Source organism: Phoxinus phoxinus (assembly GCF_949152265.1).
Source record: "Phoxinus phoxinus genome assembly, chromosome: 2".
Lineage (NCBI taxonomy): Eukaryota > Metazoa > Chordata > Actinopteri > Cypriniformes > Leuciscidae > Phoxinus > Phoxinus phoxinus.
The window spans coordinates 44,665,447-44,691,347 of NC_136877.1; the positions used below are offsets into that span (position 1 = coordinate 44,665,447).

The 25,901-nt window shown below is 39.0% G+C and overlaps 3 protein-coding genes across 3 annotated transcripts; all 3 read left to right on the forward strand.

The window, feature by feature from the left end:
• Positions 1-227: 227 nt before the first annotated feature.
• On the forward strand, positions 228-2,013 carry LOC306987942 (uncharacterized protein; the record flags this gene model as incomplete). Its single annotated transcript, XM_079592605.1, has 6 exons — positions 228-257; positions 402-481; positions 613-963; positions 1,053-1,409; positions 1,519-1,646; positions 1,960-2,013. Exons 2-6 carry the CDS (start codon positions 439-441, stop codon positions 2,011-2,013), a joined length of 933 nt encoding a protein of 310 aa, XP_079448731.1. The 5' UTR covers positions 228-257; positions 402-438.
• An 8,921-nt stretch (positions 2,014-10,934) lies between these two features.
• LOC306987953 (uncharacterized protein) lies at positions 10,935-16,259 on the forward strand (the record flags this gene model as incomplete). The annotated part of the gene is made up of 6 exons (XM_079592610.1): positions 10,935-11,121; positions 11,218-11,580; positions 11,687-12,016; positions 12,201-12,239; positions 15,702-15,843; positions 15,971-16,259. Exons 1-6 carry the CDS (start codon positions 11,082-11,084, stop codon positions 16,257-16,259), a joined length of 1,203 nt encoding a protein of 400 aa, XP_079448736.1. The 5' UTR covers positions 10,935-11,081.
• A 3,623-nt stretch (positions 16,260-19,882) lies between these two features.
• Positions 19,883-21,910, forward strand: LOC306988627 (uncharacterized protein). The gene is made up of 7 exons (XM_079593720.1): positions 19,883-19,908; positions 19,985-20,076; positions 20,187-20,528; positions 20,625-20,969; positions 21,141-21,239; positions 21,346-21,368; positions 21,540-21,910. Exons 1-7 carry the CDS (start codon positions 19,898-19,900, stop codon positions 21,654-21,656), a joined length of 1,029 nt encoding a protein of 342 aa, XP_079449846.1. The 5' UTR covers positions 19,883-19,897; the 3' UTR covers positions 21,657-21,910.
• Positions 21,911-25,901: the final 3,991 nt, after the last annotated feature.

Consider the following 25,901-nt stretch of genomic DNA (forward strand, 5'->3'; position numbering starts at 1 on the left):
CACTTCCGAGGCACTAGTAGGGGGTGGCGTCAGTCTTTTGAGCAGGTCATTTTCATAATACAGAGATTGTCTTTCCTGTACATCATGCCCCAGTCAGTTTGCAACTTTACATTAAGTATAGGATGTGTGTAACATAATTAGATGGTCCATTTTTACATACAGTCTTTTCATTTACTGTAATCAAGTAAATCCATAGAGCTTTGTTAATATACTGTACATAGATGGAAAGAAATGTGATATTTTATTCAAGAAAGTCTGTAAGTAAAGATTAGATTTTTTGTTTTAGCTTCATGCATTGTTAAATTCAGGATTATTAAGATGAATTGTGAACTAGAATTGTGTAATTGTATTTGTAATTTAATGCATATTATTATTATTTATTTTAATATTTTTGTCCCTAGATGATTTAACCTGTTTGGAGTTACTGTCTGTGACAAAATGAATCAGCATTTTTTTATTCTTCTACTTTTCCTTTCAAAGTGTAAGTTACTTTTTTGTATTCTGTTCATTTAGACCACGTAGACTAAATTAATAGCTTTTTTTTCTTCATTGTACTTGAAGAAACCAAATCTACAGCAGGCAAAACTAACTGTCCTCTTACTCGTTCTTTAGGCAGCTCAGATAACGCAGACGCTGTGGCTCAGAATCATCTGAAGGTTGTTCAAGCTGGAGACAGTGTTCTCTTCACCTGTACTTTTTCCGGAGAGTCAAGATCCAGTGTTGTTTGGGTCAGACAAAGAGTCGGAGAGAAACCCCTTTCGATTGCTTCATCATATCAAGCTTTACCTGCCATCTTTAGAAATGGCTTTGACAAAAATAAACGCTTTTTTGTAGCAAATGACAAGAGCAGTTTTAATCTGAGCATCACAAATACAGAAGAATCAGACACTGGAACATACTATTGTATTAAATATATATTTAATAATTTTTATATTGGTGACGGCACTGATCTCATTGTTAAAAGTAAGCAGAACATTCACTATAAATTTGACTGGGATACATGCAGTACATTGTTCTAACAAGCATTATGTTGTGGTTTATTTTATTTTCAGGTGGACAGCTGAGCATTGACTCAGAGCATCAGAGACCGGAGACAGATCCAGATCCTCCAGAAGAGTCTTCAGCGTCTCTGCAGTGTGCCGTCGTCAATCAGAGCTGCGCAGAACAACACAACGTCTACTGGTTCAGACATGAATCTGGAGAATCTCCTCCAGGAATCATTTACACTCAGGAGCGCAGGAACGCTCAGTGTGAGAGGACATCTGATGATAACTCTACCACACACACATGTGTCTACAACCTGCCCAAGAACATCAGCCACTATGATGCTGGGATTTATTACTGCGCTGTGGCCACGTGTGGAGAGATACTGTTTGGGGAAGGAAGAAAAGTTGATTTGCCAGGGCCAGGTATCCACTAAATGTGCTACAATTTTTTTTTTGTGTGTGTGGGCTCATTGTGTTGTTGCATCACTAATATCTTCTCACTAATAAAATAAGTTATTTTTAATTCCTGCAGATACACGATGGAGGACAATTGCCCTAGTTTTAGCAGTTTCAAACTGTTTATCAATGATTGTGATCATAATTCTGGGCTCACAGTTGTGCAAACACCAGCAGAAAGGTAAGATTAACATGCTTTATTTAGTATTCAAAGCAATGTCAATAAGTTTCAGTGCAGATGTAACATATACGTTCTTATTGTTTACTCAAGACGGGATCCCATATGTTGTGCTTGATAAATCAATGGTAAGACCTTTCCTCTTTATTTGATTGCTTTCTGACTCGGGTTTGTGTGCTTTATGCCAATATACTTTTACAGATAAAATGTGAAACTGCATAATGTCTGCATGAAGTTTTAATCGATTTTGGTTTTTCCAATTTAAATTCGAATTGCGTTGTATGTTCATTATCAAAATATTTGAATCTATATATCATTATAACTGTGGTTCTGTTTCAGGCGGATGACACCAGCACTACAGTCAATTATACAACGTATCACAAACGTATTTAGCCTTTAGAAGGCTTAAAGAATCAAACTGGCAGACCACAAGTTTGACTTTCATCTCATCTATCATGCATTTAGCAGTTGTTTGAAAGAAGTAAATTTTTACCAAGCTTACTTATTTTTTTAAACAGCAAAATTTGCCACATCAAATGATCCCGTCTTAGTTTGCATTAAAAAAAAAAACTAGGACATGAATACAATAATACAGTAGGCCCTATGTACAATGAATGGACGTTAACTGTGGAAATCAACATCAAACTGCTGTTGATATGAGCTTAAGCTGTACTGTATGAAACATATATTTCTTTTAAATCTTTTCTCTTGTAAAAACTAAAACAGTGTGGAAGATGGGTTAAATCTTCCACTGATTATGATTATACATAAGATAAATGTTAATGGTAACAATGTTGGTTTTATGCTTAGAAATACAATTTGCCTGATTTTCTGTTTCATTCTGAATATGTGATTTTTTTATAATAAAAATATATAATTCAATACTAGAGTGTTTAATTTGTCAATTTAATTTGTTTATATATATATATATATAACAAATAAATGTCGTAATCATAGCATATTAAACCTCAACGTTCTTTACTCAAATGAAAGCTCGGTGCACTGGAACGTTTTTAAAGGTAAACTGCATTTTTGTTAAATGTATACACACACTGACAGGAAATAAAACCTTGATATTCACATATTGTGGACCTATTGCTGTTGTCATTATATGGATAATCTCATACTTTCTTGCTTAAATAATTGTACTATGTCTTATGTAACAAATTAGCTCAAAAGGAAAATATGTATAACAAATTATAATTAATTATACATATTTTGATTAGTTTTAGAATTAATAGTACAATTATTTAATCAGTTCGTTCAACGAACAGACGGCATAATCAATTATCAATTCTAGGAAATAAATTATCTTCCTGGCCAAGATCAATATGTTTAAGTAACTTTGATTTTGTGAGTGGCAAACACAGAGAATGGAAGCTTTAGCGTAAGTTCTGCCAGGAAGACTCAATCGTTACGTCACTTATTACTTTCTCATCTAACCAATCGGTTCTAATACTAGTAGTATAAAAGATCGGTACTTACACATGTCTAAGTTTGCAGATGCTGACGCAACATTCACCTCCATCCTCCCCACCACCACCAGGATGGTCTCTTCCCATACCTCCGGGGGGACGGGGCCCACGCTAAAGAACTTTATATCATAAAACTTGCTTGCTGGGCTGTTAATAGATTTATGCTTTGTTAGATAATTTTGCCTCCCGAGTCTTTCTGATAGAACTATAAAGCTTGGATATAATTGTGTAATAAACAAAACTATGGGTAGTCTACACTCACAACTAAACTAAACGAAGATTATATACAGAATAGTTAAAGCTGCAGTCCGTCGTTTTTCCTCTTTGTCGCCATCTCTGTTCGAAATCTGCAATTGCAGTTATTCGCGGAATTATTAACTGTGCGTGGGTAGTAAATCGGCACGAAACAGCGCGGATGAACACAATGTATTGAGGAGAACCTGTCGCTGCCGCGTCGCTGTGGATACTGTACTACTGTCATCAGCAATCTCAGAGTATACTTTTTGAAAGTGTCAACATTAGAATTTTCATCGGTAAATGTCATCTGAACAAGTAAGTAACATTCACTTTTGTTCTGACCAAATTCGGGGGGTGGGGGAAGCATTGCAGTAGGCTACATCATGCTGATTAAATCTAACGATTGCTTATATCACGTCAAAACGTGAAAAATATATTTTTTCTGTAGCCACTCTGAAGTCCGAAGTCTTTGGGTTTTACAACTGGTGAATCTCCAGTTGTCACTGGTGATTGTCGCTTTAAACTTTCGGGATCCGCCATACCAAGTGCTAAGCTAAATTTCCACCTCCATCATCCACACAAGCTAGCCGGGGACTCCTTCTCTATGTGTACAGAAGTGACGTAATGACGCAAAGACATGCTCGAAATTCCCGCAGAAATCCACCAGTACCACTGGAATTAAAATCATTATTACAAGCTTACCGTTTTGAATCGAGGTAAGGCAAGCAGATCGTTTTGAACACTGGCTGGTCAAGTTTTTTTTCAAAAATGTCTTTTTTTATATTTTTAAACCCAAAAAAGTGCCGGACTGCAGCTTTAAGTTAAGTAAAGTTAAGAAAAGTAAAGAAAGAGAGAGAGAAGAGAAGAGGATGGCAGCAGTTAACCACAACGTACGAGAATCATCAAAGAATCAGGATCACCTTAAAAGGGGCACAATAACTTATAAAGGCTTTAAATACGGGTACTTGCATTGACTTCTCTTGCTAAAGTCAATGCAAGTCCAGATGCAGTGAATTCTGGAAATTCTTGATGATTTTGTCAGGAGTGCGCTGAAGCGTTCGTTTGGGTTCTTCTGGGTGGTCCATGTTGAATCCAATGAAGGTAACTCGAAGATAAAGATGCCGGAAGGAGACAGGAAACGTAATTCTGTCAGGACCACTATCGTCAAATATGATTGACAATTAGCATACAGTTTGGATTGGCGGTATGATTCCGTTCTGGGCGAGAACTCCCTGCGCATCCATGCAGCCTAGCATGGATAAGAGCAGGGAGAGCAACAATAACCCCCATTGGGGTAAATATGCAAATATATTTAATTCAAGATTTTAAAGTACAACATAATTCAAGAATTTATTCTGATTCAAGTGGAATCAGAATGGCAAATCCTGACTGACAAAAGGAGGAGCTGGGGATGGAGGAGGGTAATTCGCTCCTGAGAAACGCGAAAGCTGCTGATAATACTGAAGGAGCTTATATATGTATACGGTGATAGGGGTTGTATTCCTATAGGTAGATGTGGATCAGCTGAGAGTCAGCTGACAAGTGCAACAATGCAAAGAAAATTGTTTTTCTTTTTCTTTTTTAATCAGAATATGTTTGGTGACTTAACTGAAACTAATGTTATTTAACATTTTCTCAATGAACATGGATAGTAGGCTGTTGTTTAGTTTATAACAGTAGCCAAATATTTCGAAAAGTTGTAGGCCTAATCACACACATCTCCTGCATCATAATTAACCTATAACCTCTAACCTTTCACATGAAATGAGAGTTTTTTTAGCTGTGACTGTCCTTCCTTTGCCGTACCTGAAGTTGCTGCATTTTGACTGCTGTCTGTAGATTCCTTCAAGCACAACTCGTATTCTTTCGGATGTTTTATACGCAAATGTTTTAAAAGCGGCACTGTGTGTATTGTTTAGGATCCTTGCCACCACGAGACAAATCGGCATTGCAAATTGAACATTTGGCTCGACTTGAATTGGCTTCTTTTGACTGAAAGTACTACCAAACAACACCTTTTCTGCTCAACCATTTTCACTTTCTCACAGCATACTGCATTCGAACAGTCCACCTACTTTACGTAAACACCTTCCCGTATTCAGTGGCGGCGTAACGTGCGTAGTGCAAGCCTAGGATTCGGTTCGGTGGAAAAAAAATGGTGCATCCCTACTTCACACACATTTGGTAAGGTGACCAATCAAAGATGTTCGGGAGAATGTTCCATCTTATCCCTATTTGCTGTTTATGGTGGCGTGGAGAATTTGTGCAGTTTTTACACAAAGGTATGTTAAAAAATATTATGATGCATTTCATGATAACATCCTATACACTATAAATTATGAAATGTAAAGAGGTTTCTTTTGATGTCAAGAACGTTTAGGTCTAGCCAAATCACCTTCAAGTGGTAACAAAACGAGCCAATGGACATTGGCCAGTGAGATTTGCATGCCGAGTCACACCTACCCAGACATATGGGTATAAATAGGACAGTCATTACTCACTTCACAGGGTCCCGGCCATTCAGCAGTGGTTCAGGGTTGCGGCAGGAGGGACATAACGTCTCCATTACCTCCTTCAGGGGACGGGGGTTACATTAGAAACCTATCTGTTCCCATTCAGTCAGTCAAGTTTGACGTTACGTCCCCGAAATGCGAACTCCCTGCCCATGGCGAATGAGGATGTGGCTGAGAGTGAGTAAGCAGAGCTTGCTGGGGCCAGCGGCAGAACAGAAATAAATGCGTTCACCGTCTCCTGGGACAGAGTTGCTCCCTTCATCTCTGGGCCACCCGTCTCAAGGCTGCTTTGCTCCACAATTGGAGGGTTTAGGGGCAAGATGTGCTTTATGGCCTCAATTTCCTTTTGTACTGCCAAGAACAGTCCAGTGAGGCCGAAGAGGCTGGCCTGGGAGATGGGGGCACCAAGAAAGCGAACTTTGTCTACGTCCTTCATCTCAGCCAGGTCCAACCAAAGATGTCATTCCTGAACCACCAAGGTGGACATTGTCTGGCCGAGGGCCCACGCCGTGACTTTCGTCACCCAGAGGGTGAGGTCAGTCACCGTGCACAGCTCCTGCAACAACCCCGGCTCAGAAATACCCTAGTGCAGCTTTTGCCTGATGAACCTGCAAGATGACCATGACATGCAGGGTGGATGCAGCCTGTTCAGAAGCAGAGTAAGCTTTAGAAGCAAGGGCTGCTGTCATCTTACCTCTTACAAGTGCACCGCAATTGCATCCTTCACCTGTGGAATGTCCGCGTAACCCTTGGCGGCCCCGCAATCGAGTGTAGTGAGAGTGGAAGAGGCAGAAGAATGGCTTCGGGCAGTAAAAGGTGCCTTTGCCTTTCACGTTTTCTGAACCTCCTCATGCACCTCCGGGAAGAAAGGCACTGGAGCGCTTGACACACAGTGTTCCACACGAGCCCAATGCCCGTGGTCGCCCGGGAAAGCATGGCCATCAGCTCTGAATCCGATTCAGCATGAGCTACAACCCTGGAGGGGGGCAGCTCAGCTTCCTCACCCTCTCCAGAGGACAAAAGCCCAGTCCCCAATACAGCGTTCAACATCCGATCTTCATCCGATCCTCATTCAGAGCGCCGAATGAGATACAAGGTGCCTCACGTGAGTGATCCGCACCAACATTCAGCAACTCGACGGCACATGGCATGCTAGAGAGGTGAGAGGTTCGTGGGGGCGGACCTGATGGAGAGGCTCCCCACTGTAATGCTCAGGTCTCCCAGAGTGCTAACCAGACCCGCACCTCTACTATGAGAAGCGGTGGGGGGATGGGTAGCAGCAAAGGGGCTCAGACCTCCGTGAAGGAGAGTCGCGGCCGCAATGCCAACATGGAAATACTCTCGCAGTGAGAGCATGCACAATCCACAAACGCTCTCTTAGCATGCAGTTTGCCCAGGCATGTGAGACAGCGATCATGGCCATCAGATGAGATCAGGAAACGGCCGTATCCAGAAACACATGGACTAAAAGACATCTTGAAAAAGACACTGATCGCCCGTGCGTGCTCTTTAAGGGAAATGAAAGCTATAGCGTACAATTCTGCCAGGAATACTCAAATGTTACGTCACTTATTACTTTCTGGTCTATCCAATCACTATCTAATACTTGGAGTATAAAAGATTGTTACTTACACTTGTTTGAGTTCGCAGATGACGACGCAAACATTCACCTCCATCTGTCACGATACACACTCAGGGGAAGTCAGATCCAAGGGCAGTTATTTATTAGGTTAATCCGTACTCACAACAGTCCAGGCAAAGGTCAAAAATCCAACAAGGCAATCTGAGGTACAAGAAACAAACAAGAACTGTGCAAACACAGACATCAAGTGTGGTGACATATAACAAGGACTCCGTGACAGACACTAAACAGGCAGGGTATTTAAACACAGAAACTAACGATCATGATGGGGAACAGCTGGGTGCAATGAACAGTGATGAGAGCAGACAAGGATTGTGGGGAATGCAGTTCCTAATGTGACAGACACCGTGGGGGAAGAGGACCTCTAGTGGACACCAGGGAACATGAACCAGACACTGTGACACCATCCTCCCCACCACCACCTGGATGGTCCCTGTCCATACCTCCCCGGTGGTCGGCTGCGCCCCTGCCTTCATCTTCAGGCAGGATATGCAGAGTCCGCTACCCTCCGAATGTGAACTACAGACGGGGCCTGCACCAAAGAACTTTACCATCTAATATTTTTGTTTTCATTTTCTGGTCTATTAATTATTAAATGTCATTGTAATATCATCTCGCCTTCCGAGTCTTTTTGGTAGAACTGCTCTTTCAGCCGAAATGCCCAGGGATTAATGAAGCTCTGAATGAACTGGATCCACACACCGCTGGAAGGCGCCTTCACACCGGCAGAGAGAATCCAAAAAAATATCAATAATAATTGGTGTTTTCTGAGATCTTTCTCCTAATAGCAATGAAAATAGCTTTGCTCTCTTTTAGAGAAATTTACACTTTCCTATTCTGAGGGTGACTGGATTGAGCGATCGTTGTAAAACCGCTCAGCTCTGAAGCAAAAAATTAATAAAGTGAGTAATGCCGGTCTTATTTACACACGTATTTCCGGGTAGGTGTGACTCGGCACACACATTTTACTGGTTAATGTCCATTGGCTCGTTATGTTACCACTTGGAGGTGATTGGGCTCCCAGCCGAGACCCCGTGCCGTCAGTCTGACCTGACGTTGAACGTGACTGACTGAATGGGAAAGATGGGGATTTGAAGACATTAAAGCAGTGATACATGATATTTTGATTATCAGCATTTGAAGTTACCCTAACATAACTAAAGATATAACTAGGCTAATGTAACATAGGGACATTGTCTTCCCTAAATATTAACCCATCTTAACATGGGTTAAATCCCTATTCTTAAACCCATCTTCTACTGAACTTGAATTCACAAAAAAAAACACTTCAACAAATAATTAAAATCACAATAACAGGCTAAAAGGACTGACAAGGTAATATTATGTTTAATGGATATATATTTTTAAGATTATATATTTTACCTCATCATGTTGTCATAACTAAAACTACTGTAACTTTTTCTTAGGCTTCAACTTTTCAAAGATGTTTTTTTCTCTACCAATGGAAAGCAACTAGCAGTGGTTGACTGTTTGAATGTTGTTTCTGTGGTTTCGATTCAAAGTGTGCTGTTAAAAACAGACAGAGGTCAGTCTTGTGGGTAGGAAACTGCTTTAGACATGAAGTGCATGTGTCACGCTTGCAATGTGCATGCAAACAGATATCATAGTTCAAAGTGTGTGTGTGTGTGTGTGTGTGTGTGTGTGTGTGTGTGTGTGTGTGTGTGTGTGTGTGTGTGTGTGTGTACAGTATGTGTGTATATATATATATATATATATATATACATATTATGCTTCAAAAAGTTAAAAGCTTTACATACATTAATTAAAATGAGACACTTCAAATGCTGAAAATGTATCCGCTGACATTCACCCCAGCAACTCTCACTCTATAATGATCAGTTTCTTCCTGCCGCTCATGCGACAGGAAATGATGCAGCTCATCTCTGACAGCTAGAGTCACATCCTCTCCTTGTATGAACAGAGTTTGAGTCTGCGGTACAAGGTTTGATAGTGGTGTAAACAAGGCCCAGATCATGTGTTTTGTGAATGAAATCTAAAAGTCTGTTAGCGGGCAAAAAATACATTATTTCTGTCAACACAATTTTGCTGTAGTGCTTTTATCTCTTTGATCTGGTGTCTGGGTTGTGTGTACTTTTGTGGTTAAGAATCAACTCAAATGTCCGCTTTACATCAGATCATCAAAGACTTTACAACAAAGAAAACATTAACTTTGAAACATAACTTAAATTTAAGCAATATCTGAACATGAGATTTATTAAAGGCTCTTAAAAAAATGAACCAGTTGAGATATTGTGCAATAGAAGCATCTTTTTTTAAATTAAATATTGCATTGTGAAACATTAAATATGCATTTCATAGCTATCCTGGTTCACTGCTTTGAGGAAGATTTGTCAGATTGTTAAGTTTGCATGTTTTATTTAAAAAGTGTTGAACTTCTGAAAATTCTGTTTGTGCATCAATATGAATATGAAAAGATTTATGTTAGGTCATGTTGTATTTCAGTATAAAATTAGTCATTGTGTCTCTGTCCTTGGTGCTGAAATTACAAATCCGTGTCCCATACACTTCTGACTTTAATCATTTTAAGGCCTTAACAAATGCACACACCACTGGTTGTCATATATCTCTGTAATATATGGGGGAAAGATAAACATTTTCAATAATAATTTTAAAATGAATAAAAATGTGTCGTGTCTACTGCTACCGCACCCACAAAAATGATCGCTCATTTCCTGTTTTCATTCTTATGATACTAACAAAATAATCAGACATTAACCAAACAGATGCTAACCGTTGTTATGTGTACCTTTAGTTTTAATATGCAGTAGGCAGTTTATCAAATGTCATACAGAATTTCTGTTCTGTTAATCGTTGTCTATCTACAGTTCATAAATAAGGCTATTTTTTTGTAATGGAAGGGTAGTTGGTTTTTAACATGTTGTGGTTTTGTTGCAGCAAGAGGTGTGAAAAAAGATGTGTGAAAACAAACGGGTCAGTCTCACTGCACTAGTGGCATGTGCTTACCAGCACTCAGATCTGACCCATCTGCCACAATAGCAATGATATTTCCTTTAACTTCAAAAAGCAATTCTTGAAAAAAAAATCCTTAGCATTTATATACAGTTACAGTGTAGGAAATTTGTCTGTGATATTCAGTCAAGCTGTTTTAAAACACTCTAGAATAAATCGGAAAAGGGTACTTCATTTGTGAAAATAGCTAAATATCTAATCATATTTTTAATAATAGTCTTCCTTATTATTTCTACTTGTTTTAAATTGAATTATCACCTTTTTGGGGGGAAATAGTATAACTCCACCACAGCATCCAGTTGATTGGCTGCTGTCACAGAAGTGGTTTTCGCCAACTTCAAAGCCCTTTTCAAATGACCAATCAGCTTTTCAGCCGTGTGAATAAATAAGACAGAAGTGTAAATGTATCTCATTTGTTTGAAGCAGAGATTGAAGGACACATGGTATATGGACAGTCTGATCTGCCTCTATTATATACCTGGTGTGAAAGGGTAGTATTGGTCTTTTTCGGGTTTTGTTTTTGTTGTTTTTTTCCCCCAGGGGAATTTAAAACATAAGGATAATTTTGGTAGACCACTGATCATGAGATATTATTTAATCATTTTGTTCTTCTTAACAATAGGTAAATATACTTGAAATCTTTCCTATTCAACAGAACTCTATTTAATGTCTATTTATCAGAACTCTGTCTAATAAATGTACCTGCTTGATTTTGCAGTCTTCTCCTCTGATGTGTCCTCTAATAATGTGGATGTTGTTCAGGAAGATGTAAAAGTGGTTCGAGTTGGAGAGGATGTGAATCTTACTTGCAGCTTTTCAGAGCTTCTGCAATCGACAAAAGCATGGTTTAAACAGACGGCAGATGGAAAATCCATACAAATTGTGTCTACATATTTAAATCAACAACCCAGTTGGAATAAGGACTTTGAGAAAATGAGTCGTTTTAATGTTTTCAAAGGAGATGATCATTTTAATCTGACCATTTTACAGACAAAGCCTTCAGACTCAGCGACATATTACTGTGTAATCGCATCATATTACAGTATTGGAATGGGTGCAGGCACTAGATTAATTTTTAAAGGTAAGTTTTACTGGTTGTTATTTTAGCTTTGTTTGATTTATGGCATCTGAATTTTTATTTTATTTTTGTCCTCACTATTTATGTTCCTTTTATGTCACTTTTCAAGCTGCACACACAACTCTTCAGCAGTCTTTGATAGACACGCTTCATCCAGGGGATTCTGTGAGTTTGCAGTGCAGCGTCTCCAGTGAGAGTTGTGCTGGAGAACACAGCGTCTACTGGTTCAGACAAAGCTTGGGAGACTCTCCAGGAGTCCTTTACACCAAAGGAGAGAGAAATGGCCGGTGTCAGAACAGCAGTGAGTCTCAAACGCAGAGCTGCGTCTACAATCTCCTCAAGAGCAACATCAGTGACTCTGACGCCGGGATTTACTACTGCGCTGTGGCCGCATGTGGAGGGATACTGTTCGGAAGAGGAACTCAACTCAATTTTAGAGGTAAGGTTTTTGGAGACATATTTAATTTTGCCACTCAGGATTTAAATAATATAATGGGGGAAATAATACTAATGCACTGATCTATTAGCCGTGTTATTAATATGAATTGTCTTTTCAGAGTGTGGTGTGAATACAACCCTGCTTGTTCTTGGGATTTCAAACATCATATTTTTTACTTTAACAGTTTTTCTGGCCATAAAACTATGCCAGAATCCGAATAAAGGTAAGGTTTCTTTTTTTACCACACACTTATAACACATATACAGTATTTATAACACGTTTATGAAAATACAACAATTGCCACTACATAAATATTATACTTGATTTTTAATTTTTAATTAAATGTTTTTCTTAATCACCCACAACCCACAAACCTCAAGAGAGTCAAGTAAGTTTCTAGTTTTATGTTTGAGATTCAAATCACATATTTATTATTTAGAAACATACAGTAAGTCTTATCATATGCAAATGATTATGCTAATGAGTCTCCTTAAACGACTTGACTTTTATCCTCATTGTATGTGACAATGTCTTTGATGTTTGTTTCTTTTTCTGCATTATTGTAGGATGAAGACATTCTGAGTTATGCAGCGCACAATTATTTCATGGCAAATGGACTCAAAGTAAAGATTTCTCAAGAACACTCTCTTGTGACATACAGCATGTATAGTGAAAGAATGCCAATAATCGCAAAACAGAAGTAACAGTTTCCCATTCAAGCCTAGTTTATGAGGTAAAACATGTTTGACTGTATATTTTCATTACTGCTTTGTAACCAGATTTGCAACAACTACTGTCATATAACAAGTCTTTTTTATATTATTCAGTAATTGCCTTAACTTTTTATCATGTTATTTGAGATTTGCATATAGTTGGTTACATGTACATATGCCCATTTACTGTATATAGAACAGAAGCCAGACCACATATTTTTTATATGTACTTAACTTTAACTTAAATTAAATTGTGTTTTTGATACTTGAAAGTATCTAATCATATGAAAATTTCGGTAACACTTTACAATAAGGGTGCACTAATAAGCATGCTTAACTAATAATGCACAGATAATACTGAATTAATGTATTACTAATGATTAAGCTATTCATCAATGATTGCCTCATTAGCAACTAATGAAGAGTCTGTCTGGTTAATATATTAGTTCATATATGAATTGTTATTAATTAAATGTGTAAGTGTGTATTCAGTCCATAATACCTTATTTTATTAACTAATATCGTTAATTAATTTGTTAATTACCACAATGAGCCAAAGCCTTATATTTAAACTTCCAGATAATACAGGTAAACTAATATGCATTAATACATTATTAATTACAGCATTAGTAGTGTGTCAATTACTACAATGTTTTTGGAAACCAGTGTTTAATAATCAGCTTTTATAAACTCCAGTGATGGTAATTAATGATTAATTAATCATTAGCTAACAATCATTATGTTGTGACTTTACTTATTGAGGCACATCATTATTAACTCACATCTAGTAATTGTAGTAATTGACACACTACTAATGCTGTAATTAATAATGTATTAATGCATATTAGGCTCATTGTGGTAATTAACAAATTAATGACCACTATTAGTTAATAAAATAAGTGATTATGGAATTACTCCACAATTACATATTTAATTAATAACAATTCATATATGAACTAATATATTAACCAGACAGACTCTTCATTAGTTGCTAATGAGGCAATCATTAATGAATAGCTTAGATAATCATTAGTAATACATTAATTCAGTATTATCTGTGCATTAGTTAAGCATGAATTAATGCTTATTAGTGCACACTTATTGTAAAGTGTTACCAAAATTTCTCAAAGCACATGCCACAAATTCCTTGTTTGTAGTACAAATGTAAGACGTGATTTTAGCTTGCAAAGTAATTTTTCATAAATGGTTTTGTGTAAAACAATGCATGTTCTGTGATAGATGGTCCCCCCAAAATGTAAGAATGTAATATAGGCATGGCTTCACGTTTCTGTTGTGCAAGTAAATAACTAAAACAAAGTCTGTTTTATCCTTTATTGTTTCTGTATCTTGCTGTATGCCTCCTTTAACGCATCTTCAGTGTCAGTGACAATGTAACATAGATATCCAAACAGATTTCAACATTCAACTAACACATTTAACTACAATACAAACTGACATTAAAACTACGTATGTGTTCTCTATTGATTGCATAACATATTTGATACATTTATGGCAATGGTACATTTTATTGACTTTATGGTAGAGTACTTACTTACTTTTTTTTAAATGCAAAAAAAGAATGTCCATTCCAGTTTTTTTCCAAAAATATTACAAATAGTACAGTATGAATCATGATTTATATCTAAATTATGTATTTTGAAAATGTAAAAATGCTGAAGGTTTTCTGTGATGGGTATAGTTTACGGTTATGGGCAAGTAATGTCATTACCTCAGTATAAAAACCACTACGCCTATATGTCCTCATAATAATAGGAATAACACAGGTTGTGTGTGTGTGTGTGTGTGTGTGTGTGTGTGTGTGTGTGTGTGTGTGTGTGTGTGTGTGTGTGTGTGTGTGTGTGTGTGTGTGTGTGTGTGTGTGTGTGTGTGTGTGTGTGTGTGTGTGTGTGGGTGGGTGGCCTGGTAAACCCTGCATTATGAGGACAAAATGTACCCATAAAGAAGGCAATATCCGAAATCCTTGTCCTTCTAGGGACATGTTTGGTCCCCATGAGGAAAAAAACGTATAAATCATACTAAGTGATGCTTATTGAAAGTGTAAAAATGCTGACAGTTTGATGGGTAGGTTTAGGGGGTAGGGTTAATGTAAGGCTCGGTAGCCTATATAGAATATACCGTTTGTACAGTATACAAATTATTATGTCTATGGAATGTCCCTATAAAACATGAAGAACAGATATTTTCACCCTGGATGTGGAAAATAACTCCAACCTCTATGACAAACTCGTCTCCAAGAAATAGAGGCCATCAAAGCCACCTGCTGGCGTTACAGGTGCCTAAATAAATAATCATTTATTTCATTATCATTTATTTCTATGTACAGTATTTGCTCGTTTACTCCTGATACTGTGCAGAATTCATCAGTGTATAAATAAATACATAATAATCTGTTTTTATTTTAAATAATAATCTATTTTTACCTGGTGATAGTCTTTCAGATACAGTACATCTTTGCATAATTCAACTTATATGTACTGTACGTCATTTATTTACGTTATTCAATTAAACAGTATGAGAAGAAGTGTTCTATGTTCTTCTGGATTCATTGTTCTTCCGGATTCATGTTCTTCCGGAAGCAGTGCTTCACAATGGATGTTATCTCTCGTTGCAAATGCACATGTCGAGTCTAATAGAATCAAAGTCCCTCGTGACCAGGATGACTCCGGGTCCTCCCCTATTTAACCCCATGACTTTCTGCAGACTGTCCCTATAATTTTCTCATGTGCACGTATTGCACGTCGTAGAATCCGTTCTTCACAGAGGAGGACTTTGTGTATAGCTATAGTGAAAGGACTTTTAGGTGAGTCTCCACCACCATCAGTGTAAAAATGCTGAAGGAACCGGTGCCTCTGCTCTCAAGAGATGTGAGGAAGACCCCTTATTCGAGAAGTTGAATGTGTTGACTGCCGAGTTTGCTCAAATGAAGTCTTTGCTTATGAATTTGCAACTAGGCAAGAAACTAGTATCTTCACTTAAAGCCCCCAATATGAAGTTGCCCATTTTGGAGGAGGATGTCCTGTCGATGACTGCTTCTCACAGCCAGTTCTATCATGATGAAGAAGTGAAGGTTATATCTGACCCCTCCGACCCATGGTTTATAGTAATACTAAATAAGGGGTACAAGCTGCAGTTCTGACCTCGGCCTCCAGCTTTCAATGCAATCAAGATGATGATATTCTTAAAATGATTCATTCCATATTCCAATTGCTCCACAACACAGGCGGTTCCTCCGCTTTGCATTCCAGGACCAGGTTTATCAGTTCTGTGTCCTCCCGCTCTGCCTTTCTCTATCCGAACGAGTCTTCTCCAGGTGTATGGCGGCAGCACTGGTTTCAATCCAAGCCACAGGATTACAGGTGCTTCTTTACTTGGATGACTGGCTCCTCTGCTCCCACTCTCAGGAGCAGGCAGTGGTGCAAATCACACAGCTGCTCTCCCATATTCCCCGACTGGGTCTTGCAGTGAATTTTAGCAAGAGCCGGTTAACTCCAAGTCAGTTCTCCCCTTGAAGTCATGGAGGAGGAGGTTGAATCTGACCAAGGGGTTGCTCTGGCATGAATCCCCCCTGACGGGAGATAGTCTTATCTTACCAGCTATGGGGCAGTCTGGCAACACAGAACAGTCAGAGGGCAATGAGACCCCCGGTAAAAAAGCGAGAGTAAAAATACCCTGGAACTAAGAGCAGTGCTAATAGCTCTTAAGCACTTTGCACCATTTTTGAAGGGCAGTCATATTCTCGTCAGGTCAGACAACCCATCAGTGTTTTATCACATCAACCAACAAGGGGGCACGAGGTCCAGCCACTCCCTGCAGGTATCACAGGAACTACTGACTTGGGCCTTCCCTCGGTTTGCAAGTGTCAGAACAATGCACATCCCAAGGGTATCAAACATGGGGGCAACTTTCTTGTCACACCACAGACCTCCATTGGGGGAGTGGAGGCTCAACCCAGAGTTGGTAGAGATGATATGGCAGCGGTTTGGCATGGCAGAGGTGGACATCTTCACCTCAGTGGCATTGATCCAGTGTCCTCTCTGGTTCTAACTACCAGAGGAATCCAGTCCACTGGGGCAGGATGCTCTAGCCCATGCCCAGCCAGATCGGTTACTCTATGCCTTTCCCCCGATTCCGTTGATCTTGGCAACTGTTCTCAGAGTCCTTCAGAGACATCACAGGCAAGCCAAACTGGCCGGGGAGACCATGGTTTCCAATGCTGTACAAGCTCCTAGAGGGGGGATCAATAGAGCCTTCCCAGGAGAATGGATCTCTTCCACCAGTTGGAGGGTCATATTTGACACCCAAATCCAGTCCGTCCGCATCTCTGTGTTTGGCTTTTGAAGGGCCGGAACCACGTTTGAGAGCCTGTGATCAATAGGTCCAAAACACTATATTACTCAAGAGCTCCTCAAGAGCACCTTCCACCAGGAGTGCTTACGCCTATCGATGGAAGCTCTTCTCTAGTTGCTGTAGGGAGCAAGCAGTGGCCCTAGAGCTCTGCCCTGTTTCCCTGGTTTTACGTTTTCTGCAGTCACTGCTAAAAAATAATAGGACAGTTTACATTGCCCCCGTGCAAACCCCTGGAGTATAGCAACCTGAAGTGGCTCTCACTGAAGACAGAGTTTCCCTTGGCCATTACTTTGACTAAGCGTGTGAGTGAACTACACATTATTAGATAGTACATCCTGTATGCGCTGGAATGTGGATGGCTCAGTGGTGACGTTATGGCCAAACCCAGCATTTCTCCCCAAGAGGCTCTCTGCCCTTTTCAGAAACCAGGCTATTGAGCTGGCAGTGATTAATCCTCCGATGTTGAATACACAGGAGGTAAGAGGAATCTGACTTTAGTGCCCAGTAAGAGCTATGCATGGCTATCTTCCCAAAAAAGATGTCAGCCCCTCTCAAACCAAAGATTGTCTCACCAAGTAGTTGAGGTTATCACCTATGCTTACAAATATAATAAATATCCATTGCTATTGGGGGTGAGATGCCATTCAACAAGAGGCATCTAAACATCTTGGGCTGGACTAAAATGTGTCCCTCTAAGTGACATCTGTGCAGACGGTACATGGTCATCAGGTGTGTACCTTTTCCAGATATTACAGGGTTAATGTGGTTACTTCCGATACTATTCAAAAAGCTGTCCTTTTGGGGCTTTCAACTTCCTTTTGAGGGTGAGCAGGACCTCCTCGTGACCTTGTTGTTATCGGTCAGGGGTGCCCAATCCTGTTCCTAGAGATCTACCTACCTGCAGAGTTCAGATCAAGTTTGTCTTATTATTTGTAGTTGTGTTTCTATTAACAGTTCCAATGACTGTCTACGTTTTATGTAGTTGCTATGATGTAAACAGAGGGCAAATTGCCAGGCATGAAATTTAAAAATACTACTGTTATTGTGTCACGAAATGTAGTTTTAAGAGTAGTTTAAACGAGATAGCGCCTATTTAAAAAATTTGATCTGACGTTTCGGAGTTGTGAGATCCAGGCGATCACCGGGCGCTCGGCGCTCATGTAACCCGCCTGGAACAGCCTTACCTCGGCTAGTCTTCCTGACGTTTGCCGCTGGTAAACGAGAAATGTTTAAATTCACAATCTATAGCTTCGGGTATTATATGAAACATATACGTTAAAATACATTAATGACTCGTTATAACGTAGGTCAAACGACTTCTTTAATTAACGTTATGTGAGTTTTTCTTCATCTCATTCAGAAATAGCCTATGACTGCAAGTGTTCAGTGTCACATTAGTTAACATCTGAACAATGTCATTTCTTCTTTCACGTGGGTATTTAGTCATTACAAAATAATTTATTGAGGCCAAACATTTAAAATTACATTATAATCTGAAAATTGGGCCTTCCCCCGTTTATCATGTCACTTCACCACGTGACAGCAGCAAGCAGGATCCAATTGGTTAGCGTGGCGCGAATTGACGCAAAAGTTCAGATTTTTCAACTCGGGCGGCAGACGCGAATTCACGTCAAACACGTGGATGCACAGAAAGCACTACATAAAATCATTCGCGCGTAACACGCTTAACGTGCCAGACGCTCAATTCGCGCCATTCGCGTGTCAGGCGTGTTCGCGTCTACCGCGCCGCACTCTACGCCTCATTCGCGCCGCAGGAATTTTTACACGCGCAACGCGTCTTTGCATTGATTTAACATTGAAATCACTCGCGCCTGACGTGCTATTCGCGTCCGGTGTGAACGCACCATCAAACAACATTACAGTAGATATAAAAAGTAATGCCACGCTGAAACGTCCTGTGAAATATGTGCTTGCAAACTCCGGGCATTAAATCCGTTCTGGACGAACCTCGTGTTAACATTCTTAAGTCTGAATCAGGCTTGAATTGGTTTGAAATTGACGCCATCCTTAATATTTACATCTGAGTAGCGCTCGCTGTTATGGTAAGGAACGTGACTTTCCAGAACACGCGCTAAGCGGTGCCTTTCACAGCTAACCAATCACAGCACATTTCGTAATTTGGAAGGAGGGGCTTTATCGAAACGAACTAAAGACTGGGGAGGGAAGTGCAGTAATAATGTAAAATAAGTCAAAAATATTTGTTTTTTGAACAATCAAGCATTAAAACATATTCTAGTACACCTCCAAAACCAAATCAAGACTTCGTAAAAGGGCATAATAGGACCCCTTTAAACTTGATCATGCCCTGCCATCTCCCAACCCCTTGATTCAAAACATGAATTTAATAATTTTATTTATTTTTAAATTAAATTAATTTAATTTAAAATATCTTGGACGCTTATCATTGGTAGGCCTACTAAAACATTGACTTTTATATGGCGCCCTTAAAAGGATTGTTTTCTGCTTACATGCTTACATGCTTACATCTTATTTCCTGCTTTTTTCTGTGTCAAACCACAAAATGCATTTCTAGTAGCAATAAAAAACATATTAACCAGAGTTTTTACTGCGACTTTAGTTGCTAAAAACTGGGTAACTAAGCAATAGTACAGTATTTCTAATACATTTCCTAATAAATTAAAGAGTTTTTTTTTGCAACGGAGCAACGGAAAGATGGTTGGGTTCGATGTTGAGCCATTTTGATGTGGCGACAGTGTGTGAAAGCAGAAAAGTTAAGGTGAATGTGCACATGTGCCTCAGTTGACTGAAGCAGAGACAGATGGACACATGGTAAAGACACAGTCTAGTGATCTACCCTTATTCTTTAGCGTGTGTGATGGTGTGGCTCATTCGTTTGCTTTTTCAGGGGAATTTTCAGGAATTCAAAGCCTGAGGATAATTTTGGAAGAGGACTGATCATGAGATATTACTTCATTCTTTTGCTTTCCTCAACAATATGTAAATATACCTAAAATCTTATGCTTTGTAAACATATAAACAACTCACCCATTTAACACATTATAACACATTCAATTCTAAAGTTATCTAATGTGTGCTTCATTTTGCAGTCTGCGCTTCTGATGTGAATGTTGTTCAGGAAGATTTACAAATAGTTCAGTCTGGAGAGGATGTGAACTTTACCTGCAACTTTTCAGAGCTTCTGGAATCAACAGCATGGTTTAAACAGACGGCTGAAGGAACATCTTTAAAAATTGTGTCTTTACACTATAAACAAACGAGTTGGAATAAGGACTTTGAGAAAATGAATCGTTTTAATGTTACCAAAGGAGATAAACATTTTAATCTGATCATTTTAAAGACAAAGCCTTCAGACTCAGCAACATATTACTGTGTAGCCGCATCAAACTGGAAGATTGGAATGGGTGCGGGCACTAGATTACTTGTCAGAGGTATATTTTCTTGCTTGTTATATGCTTTGTGGGGATTGTGTTGGATGACTTTTGGCCTTGCTTTTTCAAGTGTCCCTTTTATGACCCTTTGTCAAGATGCAGCCGTAGCACACACAACTCTTCAGCAGTCTTTGATAGACACGCTTCATCCAGGGGATTCTGTGAGTTTGCAGTGCAGCATCTTCAGTGAGAGTTGTGCTGGAGAACACAGCGTCTACTGGTTCAGACAAAGCTTGGGAGACTCTCCAGGAGTCCTTTACACCAAAGGAGAGAGAAATGGTCGGTGTAAGAACAGCAGTGAGTCTCAAACGCAGAGCTGCGTCTACAATCTCCTCAAGAGCAACATCAGTGACTCTGACGCCGGGATTTACTACTGCGCTGTGGCCGCATGTGGAGAGATACTGTTCGGAAGAGGAACTCAACTCAATCTCAATTATAGAGGTAAGGTGAAATGCAAATGTCTGGCTTGAAATGTTGAGATATTTGGTCTGATCTTTCCTCTCTGGAAAAGCATTTTATTAATTTACAGGAGTACATGATACTGAACTGATCTAATGAATGTTAATAAAAATAATCTAATAATCTTTTTTTTTTTTCACTTTAATGTCTTAGATGTGAATCCAACTCTTCTTGGTCTTGGCATTTCAAACCTCATATTTTTGGCTCTTGTTGTTTTTCTGGGAATAAAACTATGTCGGGGTCAGAATAAGGGTAAGACTTTCTGAATAGGATTAATTTATTATGGTAATGCAATATCACATTTAAAATAACGCAACTGCCATTTATAATGACAAGACTGTTACTTAATTTCCCAAAGTGCCCAAACCTCAGGAGAATCAAGTAAGTACACAATTATCTTACATTTGAGATATTTTTCAAATCGTTATCAATGTCATCAATTTCATATTAGATAATAGATTTTTCTGTCAGGGTTTTTAAAAACGTATTCATGCCACATCATGAGTGATTTTACCTCTCATAATTGGAGATTATTTTCTCTCTTGATATTAGAATGAAGACAGCATGAATTACGCAGCCATTAGTTTTGGGCAGAAACCTCTGAACACTAGAAGGACCAAATCAAAGGTCATTCAGGAGCCGTCTCTGTACGCTCAGGTACAGCAGTAACATCCAGAGAGGAGCATTTCACTTCGACAGATATTTTCATCATGAGCTTACAACAACATATTTGATACATTTAATTTGGTTGAATAACTTGGTCATTAATACTCTATTTAATGAGTTTATTGATTTTCTTCATGGTTTTATGTTTTTAAGGCTGTTTTATGATTTTTTTTTATTTTATTTTACTGTACTGTAAACAGTAAACATTTTTTTTTACTGACTGTTGGTCAGCCTTGTTGCTGTTTTTAATGTGATTTAAAAAATAAAATAAAATAAATTGAACTTGAATCTATGATGCCTGTCCTTTATTTCAAGCATTTAAGTGTCAGTTAATTGTTAAATGCTCTGAAAATGTAACTTCAAATAGCTAACAATGTAAAAAAAAAAAAACTACAATGTAAATAAAAATATGGATTGCAAGATGATAGCTGTTGGTGACCATATTTTAATGCATTGTATATGTTAAAGTGTTATTTTGGCTTTGTACTGTTAGAAAGTTATATTAATTTGTTAGGCATATAAGGATAATGATACTTGTAAAAGAGAAGTAGTGTGTTTGTATGCTCATTTATATTTTTGTTAATTAATTAAGATGTTGTTAGACTGTTCATTTTGAGTAACTTTGGAATTTCCGTGTTACAGTTTACTTATGAATCACTTGTGTGAAGAAGGCTATGCTTCATTTGCATCTACTAAATGAATAGCCTGTTTATGTGCATTTGATCAAATGTGTTGTTTTTTTATGATGTTTCATTACATTGTTTTTATTGCTCAAATGATGGATCCTGGTGCAATAGGGCATAGTTCCCTGGCAAAGTATTAGTTAGCATTTAGTTAGTCTTTAACAAAAAAGACTCTTTCTTTAAAGAGGAACTTGCTAAATGCTGAATTCAACATGGTCTCTACTGCCACCTAGTGATTGTGGATCACTGGTATGAGATCTGATTCTGGGCTGCGTTTAAAGGGGTCATATTGTCACGTACTGCTCTGAGACACAAAGGTTGTGGATCCAAATGCAGTATTTATTAAACAGGGTAATCCAAAGACGTAAATTCAAAGTACAGGCAAGGTCAAACACAGGCAGGCAGTCCATACATACAAACAAACAAACACAAAAAGGCAGTAAACACAGGCAAAAAAGTAATCCACGGAACAGGCAAGAAATCCAAAACCAAGTGACATGAAACCATGGAGAATGCTCAGAATTGCAGTGTAACACTACTTCACGGAAAATTAATGAGAAAACCAGGCTTATGGGGTGAGATGAAAAAGATAATGAGGCACAGGTGAAAGCAATAATGGATGAAGAGCCCGGGCAGTGAGTTATGGGAAATGTTTTGTGAGGGAATATCAATAGTCTGATGTGGAGTGCCCTCTGGTGGCTCTCAAGGTCATTCCAGCTGGTGACCGTTAAGCCGCCTTTCCGCTGCACACGACATTAGCATACGATTGTCGCATTTCGCCCCCTAGTGTCAGTCGCACGGAACTTTGAAATTGGTCGTGAAGCAACCGTTACCCTCGGAATGGTAAAATTAATGTTTTTATTGAATGTAATGCAAGCATGAATATGTCCACACAAAACAAATTACCCTCAATACATCTAAAATAAAAATAAAAACAGTAGATTTTATAGAGCTAATCAATAGGCTATAAATATTGATTTAATAATTATAAAATATTTTTTCTGGCATAATTATTAATAACCAACATTTTACAGAAATAGCGTTTACAGAATAACATTAAAGAGTTAAAATATTGGTAATTCTAGCCTCGCGCTCATAGTTTTGATTAGAATACATCACATCCGGTCAACCGATCGCATACGGTCTAGCCGCAGAAGTTCAGATATTTCAACGGATCCAAAGCTCAAAACGGATACGAATTTTCCGCATACGCAAATGATCGGAACTCCCCGCAGCTCCCGTACGACTCTCCATTGGAAATGAATGACTTCCGGTCCGACGGCTGTCGTTTGTCGTGTTCAGTGGAAAGGCGGCTTCACACATATCATGAAAATCAGACTTTTTCCGTGTTAATGTGCTATAATCGGGTCCCCGGTGCATCTACCAACCCAGAAAACATGAAAAGTGACAACCCAGTAAGTTTGTTTTGGTAAGCCTTTCTCTGCAAGCATGTTAATCTGTACGTTTCCACCCACGGTGCGCCATTTGTTTTCCACAAGTGACAACAGTGTAACCAGTTCAAACGCAATGGCAAAAGTTTGAGCAAAGCATGTAAACTGTTCTGTCGTTGGCTGCACAGACGAGCACTGAACACTATTTGACCAAAATATGTCACAGCTGTCTTATAAAGACCTCAGGGTAAAAAGTTAAAAGTTAAACATGACAGTACATGAAAGTCGATGAGATGAATCAATGTAACTCTACAACAACTACATAAATGTATTACCATTCAGAAACATCTAAAAGTTGCAACCTCATCCTGAGTCTCTCTGTAAGGCTGCACTCCGTACTGGTTCCCTTTCAAGGGAACTCGAGCTGCGTCGTGAAGCAAGTGTATAATCAGTCCATTGGAAAGACGAGACGTCATAGACGGGTGACGTCATCGACCAGGAAGCTATAAAGCACCCTTGAGATCAGACCGCGGTAGCTTCTACGCCTTCAGCAAGCAATCTGTGTCTGTCCTTGTCATATTTATTGTTGTCTGTCAAGTTGCAATATATATATATTATGGCAAAAGAGAGTCAAGTCAAGTCAAGTCATCTTTATTTATATAGCGCTTTTTACAATACAGATTGTATCAAAGCAGCTTCACAGTGATAACATGAAAATAATACAAAAAATAATTTCATCATCGTCCACCTTTAAGGCAGATCTATAATATTGTTGAATATTAAATGTCCCCAACTAAGCAAGCCAGAAGGTAAGGCAACAGCAGCAAGGAATCAAAACTCCATTAGTTGACAGAATGGAGAAAAAAACCTTGGGAGAACCCAGGCTCAGTCGGGGGCCAGTTCTCCTCTGGCCAATGAGTGAACAGTGTATGAAGTTCAGAATGAAACAGAGTATTTGTCCAGTTCCAGTTGGTTGAAGTCGGAGTGGAGAGGAGGAGAGACTGGTTGACACTTCAGGTCAGCGGCGGCGTCGTCGTGTCCTGACGCTGGTCCTTCATCAGATCTGGATACGGCCTGGTTCCGGTGGACAGCTGTAAACCTCGGGATAGACAGAGAGACTAATATTAGCGTAGACGCCATCCTTCTTATGATGTACCAAGTACATCAGGATTACGGGAAGTGTTCCCGGTCCCGGCTGTTCTAAACTATGCAGCCTAATTATATAAGTCTATAATGTGTTATGTGTATGCTAGGCTGAAGAGATGTGTTTTTAGTCTAGATTTGAACTGACAGAGTGTGTCTGCTTCCCGGACAATGGTAGGAAGACTGTTCCAAAGTTTTGGTGCTAAGTAGGAAAAGGATCTACCGCCAGCAGTCGATTTTGATATTCTAGGTATTATTAACTGGCCAGAATTTTGAGATCGCAATAGACGTGAAGAACTATAATGCGTTAAGAGCTCGCTCAAGTACTGCGGAGCTAAACCATTTAGTGCTTTGTAAGTGATCAGCAATATTTTAAAATTTATACGATGTTTAATAGGCAGCCAATGCAGTGTTGACAGAACAGGGCTAATATGGTCATGCTTCCTGGTTCTGGTAAGAACTCGAGCTGCTGCGTTTTGAACTAGCTGTAGTTTGTTTATTAAGCGTGCAGGGCAACCACCCAGTAGAGCATTACAATAATCTAGCCTTGAGGTCACTAATTGTTCTGCATTATTCAATGAGAGCATATGACGTAATTTAGATATATTTTTAAGATGGAAGAAAGCGGTTTTACAGATACTAGACACAGATACTTCTCCGTCAGCCTGACTGTCTCCTTGCATTTATCACATATAAATCCTATATTGCCGACAGAGAAGGCTAAGGTAAACATGTGACATGAAGTGCAGGTGACAATAACAGGAGAAGACATTACTCACCGTGTTTGTTGACTGATTCTTACTCACCTGGGCTTTGATGAACTCAAACTGAGCGCACGGGTGGTGCGTTAAAATGCTAGCGAGTTAGCGTGTTGTGCTGACAATAACGGAAGCTAGCAATGTCAGGTTAATCTGAGATGTTGAGTTAGCTGTATTAAGTAGTATAAACAACTAGAATTTATAATAAATGATGGTTCAAAACAGAAAGAAATACGAAGCTAATACGAGGCTTAGACGCAGCAAACAAACTCA